Source organism: Battus philenor, unplaced genomic scaffold, assembly GCF_028537555.1.
Source record: "Battus philenor isolate CCGP_79_NKW_IND1 unplaced genomic scaffold, ilBatPhil1.0.hap1 SCAF_7, whole genome shotgun sequence".
NCBI lineage: Eukaryota > Metazoa > Arthropoda > Insecta > Lepidoptera > Papilionidae > Battus > Battus philenor.
Window position 1 is genome coordinate 3,095,289 of NW_027181737.1, and position 12,366 is coordinate 3,107,654.

The 12,366-nt window shown below is 32.8% G+C and overlaps 2 protein-coding genes across 2 annotated transcripts in view; one reads left to right on the forward strand and one right to left on the reverse strand.

Annotated features, from left to right (window-relative positions):
• The first annotated feature begins 4,439 nt into the window (after window positions 1-4,439).
• LOC137931292 (MATH and LRR domain-containing protein PFE0570w-like) lies at window positions 4,440-9,110 on the forward strand. The gene is made up of 2 exons (XM_068774731.1): window positions 4,440-7,821; window positions 7,924-9,110. The coding sequence occupies exons 1-2, from the start codon at window positions 4,440-4,442 to the stop codon at window positions 9,108-9,110; spliced, it is 4,569 nt and encodes a 1,522-aa protein (XP_068630832.1).
• A 1,483-nt stretch (window positions 9,111-10,593) lies between these two features.
• Window positions 10,594-12,366, reverse strand: part of NT1 (Neurotrophin 1) — a 30,196-nt gene continuing 28,423 nt past the window's right edge. Inside the window, exons 8-9 of the mRNA XM_068774542.1 lie at window positions 11,700-11,823; window positions 10,594-11,571 (exon numbers count right to left, since the gene is read on the reverse strand). Of these exons, the coding sequence (XP_068630643.1) occupies window positions 10,594-11,571; window positions 11,700-11,823 (1,102 nt within the window). The remainder of the gene's footprint in view (window positions 11,572-11,699; window positions 11,824-12,366) is intronic.

Here is a 12,366-nt window from a genome sequence, read left to right on the forward strand (position 1 = left end):
CAGTGGTGTATGAAGAAATCTTTATTCTCAAGATTCGTAACGGTTTTCTTAAACAAATCAAAACAGTCAAATGTTCTAACCAAAGTACTAAAACTTAATTGGCAACAGGCAGACGACATTAAATGACAGGTAAAAGATCGATATCAACCACAAACTGAAAAGGTCCAATTGGTAAGAGGCGAAGCAAACCTATGTAGCATTGGGTGCATGATATTGTCACAATTGCTGGCACAAAATAAATGAAGCTCGGCAGGGATAGAAAAGTCTACAAGAATCTAGACCAGTGATGCACTACATTAAAAGTATTATGTAACATAAATAATATTAAATTGAAGCGAAAGGGTTAAACTCGTGTCGAGTCCACTTTCGAATTGCCCCTCTTAACAATGAAATTGCCACACTCTGGGGCGTGGGCCCCACGTTGGGAAACATTGCTTTATAGGGTACCTCACTCAACTTATACTAAGTCAACGATTGTAATGTATTCAGAAGTTAATAAAATATAATTTAATATAAATTTTTGCATTGTTATCTTAGTTGTTTATTGCACCATTCTCATCTATTTCTTCGTCGATGGCTTCAAGTTTTCCGATCACAGTGCCTAGTGTCATGTAAACTCATTTCGATTTAATTTTCGAATTGCCTCCTTGTGGGTCCCCACTTTAAGAAACACAGATCTAGAGGATGCCTTCATTAGAGATGTGGATCTCTAATGAAGGCATCCATCCATAGAATTTTAAAAATAATATTTGTGTTAGTACTAAACGCAAAATTTTATTAAGTGGCATTACTAGCATTATTTTATGATGAAAGTCTATAACATGTGTTATCGGTGATGATTTACGGGGTAAAACAGTCTCTAACTCTGGGTGTGCTTGAATCAGGAATAAGTAGATTCGTAGATATAAGAAACCGATATACATATTCCGATTTAGCAAGTTGAAGTGTAAAAGACCGATGGAGTCTAGAGGTTCTGGTGAGGAGACCACATACCGGCAAGGGTAACGTAAGACGTCCATGCACAACACAAGGCTGACAGAAGACCCTGTTGAGGTTGTCATAAAAAGCTAGACGAAGCCTACTTCCAACCGTCATTATATCTAGTAGATAGATTGATAATGCTTTGCACCGTTAAGAGAAAGGTCTTTACAAACATTTATTTTTAACACCGTGTTTTATTACCGAACATGATTTAAATATCTTTTAATCTTCTATTACGTATTCGATATGCACTTAAAACTTTATCATTGTTTTCTAAGAACGGACCTTACATAAGATATTTTTATTGTAATGTTTTATAACTGTGCATATATTGATACACCTAAACGTACACGAACAAACTTTACACATATATATAAAAAAAATCACTAATAAATAAATATTAATTGCACAATTTAAAAAGATTAATTTTTGCTTCATATCTATGCAGTACTTTTAAATGTATCATTTAATTATTTAGCTTATAATTCCCCAGCGGTATGGGCGGTGTGATCGTAGGTTGTGGGTTTGATTCCCGAAATACCATTTTGTATAATTCACACTTTTTGCATTGATTATATTGGTTTGTCACTGCTTACAAGCAAGTTTCCAGAGTATATTCAGCTGCGTCCTAGCGTGGCGATTATGGTATATTCCCCATAGATATATCTTTGGGAGAGGCTGATATTTTGCAGTTAGCGTTTATGGGCAGTAACCACGATAGTTGCTACCGATACAGTGGAATTACACATATACCAATACATCACTTTGCGTCGTGGTTACGTTCCAAAAACAGACGGAGTAAATTGAAACGTCGCAAAGTGAATTAAGATTTTCTATAGCAAACCATATAAAGATCGAAGGTAGGTTCCAAGGTCACGGAAATACTACTTTTTAAAAAGAAAATTGAACAAAGTAAACATTTAAAAACAAAAATAATATAACTGCCAATAAATAAATTGGAATAATATTTAACCAGAAACAACACGTAAAAATTTATGTAAATTTATTATTCTCTTTTAAAAAAAGCACAGCACACTACATTACAACACACTACGTAATTGAAACTAAACTTTGAAAATAAAACTGTATTCATATTGCGTTGATTTTTAGTTAGAAAGGGAATCCCCGAGTTTTGATAGCATGGCGCAATTAGAAACAAAAGTGTTACCATCTTTTAGAAGAAAAAAAGAAAATTTAAAAAAAATAAAGATTCGAACCCAAAACAACGTAACCTCAAAAATCTAACGACGCACAATGAAAATTAGTACTAATTAAACAGCGACGCAACTTCGGAAAAAACGCAAAACGAAACGACGCAAAGCGAGGTATTGGTGTGTATATAATTTATAAAAAAGGAAGTCAAGTAATAAAATAGATAAGTTTATATATTCTACAATTTATTCTAGAATATTCTATAGAATTTAATCTATTGTTTCAATATGCTTTGCTCGTGGCTTGACCCGCATTTCAAAAGCTTTCGTTGCATAAACGATCTGGTTCTCCGTTGTGTTAAAGGGCATAACAAAGTTACGTAGGCTCGAAATACATTGAAAGCAGATTTTATTCGTATTTATAAATGCTTCGTTCAGGATTTATATAAGCAATAAAAAGATAATAAATTATTAAATCTTGTGAATATGTTTCAGTTTGTAACAGTTAAATAGTTTTAATTGCTTTTCCTGTTTTATTTTATTAATTTATTTGTTATAAAAGGCACTCGAACAGTGGAATATAATTTCATTTTATATTGCTTTCAAACAACGTTGTTGAAGTTTAAATAATTTGCCCATTATAGGCGTAGAGCACTTGTAGGCAAGCGGTAGAAGACAGACTGGCGATCCCAAGTCGCGAGTTCGATCCCCGAGACAATCTTATATAATTAACAATTTATGCTTTAATTGCATGTTTCATAAATTCGTCATAAAATAAATTTCATCAGTTTGTTTATTTTTTTAAACCAGTTTACAAATATTTACGTAAGGCCTCATTTCCCGACAAATAACACAGAGTGAAAATGATAACTTCTGTGTAGAACTATATATATAACACGCAATGTACAACAAAGTAAGGCTCAATTTAACCACCGCGCATAGTTCAATATCTATGTTAACTGCACACAAGTAACCTACTTAGCTGCATTAGCAGAAACGTAACGATAGGCGGTCGATATTAAAAGCTGTCGTTTGCAAATGAGCCAACTGGTCTGCACCCACCGTGGGATTCGCAAAGATGTCGCAAGCGTATTGCACTCAAACTGACCACTCCCAACATAATTCCAGACTTAAAATAATTATAATAGAATTATCGTTTACTGGTATAGTTTACATTTCTAAAACTATGAAAAATGATTTTCAAAATCTCAATAAACCCAAAAACTTTTTAATGATAAATAAAAAAATAGTAATAGTTATGCAAAACGAATTAAAAAAAAACTTTCACGTCAATTTAAATACGCTTATGCTTTTAAATTATAATAATATATGAATTATAATGACGAATCATTATTTTTAAGAGTAAATCAAACATCATTATCAAAGAAGAAATAGGTATATTCTTTAAACATATTCAATCGTCATCTAATTTCTCATTTTCACATCGCAATGACATTGCCTTATCTTCCTTTGTTTCATATGCCACAGGTCATCGGTTGAATCTTTAACTAAGCTTTTCTCTTAAATGCTTTCTTACGGCGTAGTCTATGGACTTTAGTCGCAATGACGTATCTCAGTTACATACGTGTGAAACTGGGGCAGTGAAAGCTAGTTTGGCAGTTACAATAAAGAAACCTTGTTGAAGGAATAACAAAACGTAACTTGTATTATCATGTTTAGGTTTAGAAAATATCGTCCATTATAATATAAACCTAATAGATTTATTTGAGATCAGCTAAGAACGGAACTCACAAAAGTCCATTAGGTGTCATCTCAATCGCCCTGTGAGGCGGCGTTCATAAATGAAATGAATATTTTCAAACTTTTGCAATTATAGGTAAGTTTTGCCAGATTTTTTTTTAATTTGGCATGTTAAAAAATAAATTTTATGACATTACAAATAAAGGGTGGTATGCCAGTATGTATTATACATTTTTTTATACATTTTTCGTAGTAAATACATTAACACGAGTATTTCTAGAAAAATTGCAAACACTTTTACATAAATATGTATGTGTAGTTGTCAAATTAATATAAATTCAAAATAAATATAAGTAAGTGAAATACGAAAGATTTATAACAAAACTTATCGTGTATCATTTCTTTTATTTTAAATAGTTTATAACATTTAAATATTTCGCTCAGTATTTCCGCTTCGCTTATGAGGTTGGACCAATCGTTACCGACAAAGCGAGCAGTCACCAGCAATCGGCCCGAAACGAACAACCGAGGAGATAAAAGCAACACCGGGCCCGTCTACTGACTCAGTTGACCGCAGTTATCGCGACCATTCGTGATGTGACAAACATGATCCCAGTTCTAGCGTTTTTCGTGCTCCAATGTACTTTGTGCTCAACGATCCGAGTACCGGTTGAGTGGAACAATAACAGTGAAGTGAAACAAGAGTTAAAAGACCAAAACGATGCCGTTGAGACGTCTACGATTCAAGAAGTGCCTAAGGTGCAACAGAACCCGATTCCGAAGGAATACTTTGAATACACAGCAAAGAAACCGCAATTTGCTGTCGACATTGCAGCTTTTCACGGCGTTAAGTCCCCGGAAAATCATTATAAAGCCTACCCTGTAAGACCCTACACTGATGCAAAAAGACCAGAGCTCGGAAAACATAAAATATTCGACAATAAGAATCATATGTTTGCACCTTATCGTCAATTCGTTAAAAACAAAGAGCATCTAGGTTACGTGAACCCGGTTACAAATAATTATAATATTTATCACCCTTATAAAGCAGAGGAACCTGCGTTAAAAGCAATATATCAGGATCCCGTTTTAGACAAAATCAGAAGCGATTTACAGAACAGTAAAACTCGATTACAAAAGTATGAAAACGATGCTGGTGAACCTAATATAGAAAACAACGAATACTTAGAAAAACCAGCTGAAATCGATCGCAAGAAAATTCCTCATAAAAATGTACCTACTCAATTTGAAATGCATAGACCTCAAAGGCGACCCGTGTACTATTCACCACCAGTAACATATAATCGAGATCATATATTGAATAAGAAAATAAGACATCCATGGAATCAAAACTATGCCAAAATTACTCCTTTTCATTATCGCCCAATAAAAGGTCACTTGCAAAAATTAAGACAACAACACGCTATGAAATATGATGATGAACACAACGAATATCCTCAAATCACTCCTGTACAGGCATATGAAGAAAAACCAGATGGTTACGATATTTACGAGAAGGGTAAAGAAAAGTTTTCGCAATTAAGGAATAATGTTGATGAATCGATAAACAATGCAGTTAAAGAAAATCACCCCAGTACACAAAATTTAGATATACAAAATAATAAAAATGAAAATGAAAACATTGAGGACGATTATGATGAAGAAGATTTCGCACCTGTGAAGAATTATGCCCAAGTAAGAAAATTTGAAACAGTTAAACATTTACCACGCGATGCAGCTTTTCAAGACGCGGAGACGTATGATGACCTAAGAAACGCGCCTCGTTTAAGAGAAGCAATAAAAAGTTCTAAAGCACAAACAGTTTATTCTGAAGAAGGCTACGAAGACACTGCCTATGATCATGCAGGAGAGCAAAAGCACGCATCTGATCATGAAGGCCACGGTGGCTACTTAAAAGAAAAAGAATCCAGCAAAGGAAAATATAAGATACCTACCTTTAGCGGAAGTTACGATGATTCAAAGGGATCATCTTACAGGGACAAAGAAGAACACGGTGAAAAGTGGAAAAACAAAGATAAAGAGGAAGAAGAACACAAAGATACGGATGATTATTCTGAAGCTGGAGGTGAATATTTAATCGAAAGTGACATACGCAATGATGCCAATGCAGAAGGAACGGCTGAAAATATAGAAGTAGATTATACAACTAAAAATCATGAGGTCCCGGAATCGGATAGTCAACATGATTTAAACAAAAGAGAGGCAAATTTTAAAGTTCCTGAAATTGATTACAGTTCAACGTATTTAAACGAAAAAGAAATACTTAACATTTCAGCCTCAAAATTAGAGCCACGCAAACTGGCAGATTTATCAATGAAGTATCCATACTATCAAAAAAGCCAAAATATCCTTAACAAAGATTCACCCTTACGATATGCCGAAGATCTAAAAAACATTCCAAGAAAAACAAAAGGTGGAACAGAGTTTTATGATTCACGAATGCAATATGAATGTCCGGAAGTAGAAGATGATATTGATCCTGTACCAGAAAAAATAAAGAAAGGAGGACACCCTGATGAAAACCAAGATAATGATCCTAATTCAGAACAAAAAAATAAATCTGGTGATACTGGTGAACAACCACGGTTAAAAGGCCTTGGTGATAAAATTGATTGCTTCAAAGCAAAATATTTTGGCACTAATCCATTAGACAGTCCATTTTTTGCCGAAGATCTCATTGCTAATCCCGAACCAATTACTGCTCCATTTTCCGCGACATTTAAATTATTTGATAATCGAGACAACAATTTAGGTTTAGAATCTCAAGTCAGTACTATCATATATGACCCAACACTAAATAACGCAATAATCAAAATAAATGATAAACAAGGTTTGACCGAAATAAGAAATCAGGAGCCAGTTTCATTGAGAAAAAAAAGAGCAACGCCTTTCATATATGAACCATACAAAATTATAAGGGACAGTCAAATTAAGGACACAAAAAAAACAACTACAACAAGTAATGTAAGCCCATTGATCAAGCAACTACAGTCAAGTAGAGTTGTAGAGAGAGTAGCAACAAATTTTAATAAAGATCATCCGGTTAAAAGAAATACAGGTAATTTAACCTACAGAAACATTGGAAAAAAAGATCGCGAAAAACCCCTTCCAATACATGAAAATGAAACCTTAAACTCAACTTTTATTGACGTGAACGAAGGATCACGCCAAAGTGAACCCAGGTTTGAACGGAGGCCAATTAACCACAACCCTATTAAGATGGTTGTAGAAAATAAAAAAGGACCGACTTTAGAAAATAACCGAAATCGTACAACACATGCTATGGATAATAAAAATTCTTTAAATCAAGCATTTAAAAATGTACAGAAACTATCTGCCGACAGACAATTTTTTGACGTTTCTAAATATTTACCTGAATCTTTAGAATTACAAAAACCGGAATCATCGAACAGAGTTAAAAAAATCATAGATCAAAATTCAGAAATAAAAAAAACACATACCAAACCATCCGAATCTCAGGAGAGCGTCGAAAATGACGAAGATTATGAAGAGTATGAAGACGAAGAGGAAGAAGAAGTAGTTACAACAACATCTACAACAACTACTACATTAAGACCAGTTCGCAGAAAAAGGATAAGGCTAATCACAACCACTAAGAAACCCGAAAGTGAAGATAATAGCGAAAACATAACACCTAAACTGCAACTAGTAACACGGTTTCGTAACCCTACAGTTCCACCAAAAAAATCAAAAGAAATGGATGAAATCCTGATATCAAGAGATAAAAAATTAAATGATGAAGATGACATAACCATTCCAAAATACAGAGAGAAGAAGAAAAAAAGCTCAAAAAGCACTGTTGTTACTGATACAAAAAGTTACGAAGAAGGCGATGAGGACTTGAAAAAAGATGACATCGATAAATTAATGGGCATAAAGCATGACATGGATGAATATATCCCTAATTATGAAAAGGAAGAGGAAAGAAAAGAAAAATTAGTAGAAAATTCTAAAGATCTGAATAAGTTTAAAAAGAAGAAAGAAAAAGAGCAACATAACGGCAATATCAATAATGAGGATAGCGACGAAGATGAAGATGATGACGAACACGACAATGCACATAACGCTGATGAGCACCATGACAACGACGACGACAGCAACGACGACGACAGCAATGACGACGACGAAGACGACGATCATTATAATGATGACGATGACGACGACGATGACGATGATGATGACGATGATGATATTAGTGCAGAAAAAAACAATAAAAGTAATGAAGATATAATTGAAATAACTACATCAGAGCCAACTAAACGAACACTTCCGAAAACAACAGATGCTCCGGAAACTACAACAGAAGCACATAAACGAAAGTTAGACGTAAAACCCATCATAGTAAAGAAAAAAATAGAAATCCATCGAGAATTGCCTGCTAAAAACAATTTGACGCAATTTAAACAAGATATTAAAGAAATTGAAGTAATAAAAGAAATTCCAAGAAAAAACCCTGAAAGCGCAGAAGTCTTACAATTATATAAAGACGAAAATTTAGCAAAAGAAGTTAATAAAATTTTTGATGTAGAAGTATTTAAAGACGACATTGATCTTGAACGAGGTCCTAGACATGGAGGTAATTATAAAAGTATCGAAGTAGAGGAAAATCTTGACCAAATGATAACGGCAATGCACAACAAACAATCTGTTGTGCCAGAAAATGAAAGTACACAGGTTACAACGCAAAACTCTCTAAGAAGAAGAAACGAGGATAATATAAAAACAAGAAGTACAACACAGCGATCGAGAAGAAGCCGTGGTCAAAAAACAAAATTACAAGAAAATAATTCTCCGTTAAAAGCTACTCCAGTACAAGCAATGCATGGAGGTCATTTGGAATTAACTGAAGGCCGAAGCAGGGAAGTCCAAGAAAAAAAGAGTTCAAAATTAATAGAACTAAGCGAAGACAACGACAATGAAGACAACGATAACGGAAGCGAAATAGAAAACATGCATGGCGGCAATTTTAAAGCTTACGGTGGATCGAGAAATGAAGAAAACTCTATGCATGGCGGTAACTACAGAAGCGCTAGAATTACTCAACCTAAAGAACAAACGAATAGAGAGGTTTCTCAGAGAGGAACGACTCAAAGAAAAACTGACACCTCTAAAAATATGAGAAGAAATTCAGCAGCCTTATTAAACAGCTTTGCTCGTGCTGTTCCTATACTAACAACAACGCCTGCTTATATTTTAGATCCAAGCAAAAGAATGTATTACTACGTCGATTCTTAATAAATAATCGTTTACGATTCGTCCTAAATTAAGTGATTGAATCCAAAACGGTAGTGCCACTGATAATTTTCTAATTCTCAGAAGTGTGAAAGTGTGGAGAATTCTGTTATAATTTCATGGCATCGAATTATATTTTGTGAAATAAATTTTACTTTTAAGATCACTATGAGATAAGTTATCTGTGATAAATACAAAATTGTTATATTATTTACTTTTATATCGATGGCTATTGAATGGAATGTTATTTAAATGTTAATTTAACCTAATAAATGATTAATTTAAAATGTTATTATTTTATTTATTTCATTAATATTATAACAATAAAATAAGGTTTATACATTAGTGGTTATTTTATATATTTTCTAGTCCAGATAAATTTCATGTTAATTAAACAATTAAAATTTTAACAAAATTTGTAATTGGCTCAAAACGATTTTATTAAAATGATCCACTTTTAAATATTAGCACTCTTTAGTTCACTATACTACTACCATACTTTCACTTTCATTGATAGCTCGGAATGCATTACCAAGCAGCGGACATTTTACTTATTTTTAACCGCTTGTACTCGCACTAAAATAGAAAAAAACTTTGTAGTATTTGAAATTCATTCATTAGTATGTAAAAGGTATATAACTTTATTTGAATTATATACACGCGTAAAAACCTTTTTTTTTAACAAACTGCAACCCACATAATACTATTTCCTGAAAGAAGTCGTGCTAGCTGTTAAAAATAAACAGCCTCCAACGGTCGACAATTCATTTTTTGGTATATGTACACTAATTTTTGGTAATATAACACAGTTTGAACTATTGATGAATGATTTTAAGTTACATCGCTTTATAAATTAAAAAATAATTAAGTGACTATAGCTTATTAAAAAATATTTGATAGTAATGATTTTTATTTTTGTAATTAGCATTCAAGTGTCAAACTCAAGATTCAAGAGATGCTCAACAGGCCACAGGTATTAAAAGGCAGAAAAAGAATAGCAAACTAAAAAAAATCCATGAGATTTAATTTAAAAAGAATCAATCCACTCTCAATCACATTTCATTTATGTTTGTGAATAGCATAAACGTTCTATCCTCGCCGCAATGAAATTTTAAACAATCCATTAATTGGCAGTGCCGTAGTGAACTGCTTTTATTATGCTATGTATGAATTCAAATTGAATAGAATAACCATGAAAAAATAATTTAAAATAAAAAAGACAATATTCACTATATTTAATTCTTAACAATATACGAATATAACTTAAAATAGTTACTAACAATAAATAACAAACTATATAAATATAATAATTTAAATTGCTTTCTTAATTTGGTTTCGTTAACAGTTAAATAAGTCTAATATATTACATAATCAATACTATAGTGTGGGCATTTATTCAGAAATGTCCCTTTAAGAAGTATGAAAAAATATTTATTTCATAAACGCCTGTAATATATGTAAGTAGAACTGGTTATGATTAAGCTCATTATTTTCTAGAATCTGGATGATTAATTGGTTTCCATTCCGACTCTGCTGATTGTGTCAACTCTCTGACACTATCTCCTCTATCAATCGATTCATTGCCTTCTCTTTCATCTTCTCCAAAGAAGTCAATTATAGGATGATAATTGTAATTAATACGTTTACTGTTTGAATTCATTTCTTCTTTTATAATTTGTTCTTGATTTCTATTAAATGGTCTTCCTGTGCTCAAAGCGTACAGCTTTGGTGCAATAGTAACTCTACCATTCATGTTAGAATTTGTTTTCATTGTGTCACCACTGTGAACATCTGTAGTGGGATCTTCTTCTGTTTCTATACTATCATCAGAAAAAGCACCAACTGCAGATGTACCGGATGATAATAAATCATCTGTCGTACCCGATGTTTTTTTTCTTATTGGCCTACGATGTTGTCTTGATATGCCCCTTTTGAATATATTATCTGAATTCTTATATTTGGTTGACGTCTCTTTAGAGTAAGAGTAAGATGAGCCTGATGGCGTCGGTGGCTCCAAATAACTTGGTAGTGTTGCTGTATTAAAACTTGTAACGAGGGGATTGCGTGCTATTGAAGGTTTTCTTACACTTTTTATAGTATTTGGAAGATTTATCGAATCCGGATAATAAGAGTTTCCATAAGAATCCTTCAAATTAGGCGGTGGAGTATTATTGAAGTCATCGTCATCACTCACTGCTTCAGAGAATAATGGTCCTGGTATAGTATTATGATTATCACTAAATGACGATAATGTATCGAGTGGTCTCTTGTATGAAAAATTTGGTAGTTTATTAAGCGATGGTTTATGGACAGTAGATTGAATATCTTCAAATGCCTGATTGCCTTGATCTGAAGACAGATCTTCACCAGGGAAATGTTCTGATGAGGATTCGTGTACTCTTTGACCTAGCGGCGGAAATGAGACACTGTATCCTTCAATATGACAGGAACAGCATGTAGGTACCTGCAAAATTTAAAAAAAAATGTAACTTTAAGGGAAATCACTTAACATCAGCAGGAAGTTGAGGATATACGGAAGGTGAGTACAGATTAGGAAGGGCAAAATTTTGATTAGTTAAAAGCAATGATTACCTTAAATATATCCATATGTAAACCATTTTGCTGATCCCAAGTTAACAGTCTGTGATAATTATACACTTGTACGCATTTAGATTTAAAGTTATCCGTTAGATATGTGCAGGATTCTTTTGGTTTTCTGAAAAACGAAAATATTTGGTTGTATAATTTGAAGTAGATGTTTAGAAACTTTATTCTATCCGAAAGTTACCTTTGATAATCTAGCGAGTAAAAGTTTGACATGGTTAAAACGCAAATATGATTTTTATTTTTTACTTTAACAACAGAGGTACTCGAATAATGGCAATAGAATTTCAAAAAGGTAAAATTATTGAACAGTTATATAATTGAATTAACTCTTTTAAATATTTTTCTTGCAAACGTATTAACTGTTCACGTTTTTTTATTGTTGAAGGTAATTATAAAAAATAAAGTAAAACTATGGCGTAATACATGAATATACCTTATGCTATGTATTTAAAGATACATTTTATATTTATATGATTTAATTAATAAAAAAATTTAATATCACTTTCGGATCACCTATTATTGTTAATATAACGCGTAATAACAATAATGTTTAACTCTAGCCTCGGTACTGTGTTAGTTCATCGGTCGGCCAAATATTAACAGTTGTTGGTTATTGATGTAAAGGCTTTAAAGGAGTAAATGTATCTTTTGC

Coding starts and splice junctions, on each gene's coding strand:
- LOC137931292 (XM_068774731.1), top strand. CDS start 4,440: ATGATCCCAGTTCTAGCGTTTTTCGTGCTCCAATGTACTTTGTGCTCA. Junction 7,822..7,923: donor AAAAGAAAAATTAGTAGAAA/ATTCTAAAGATC, acceptor ATGATGACGAAC/ACGACAATGCACATAACGCT.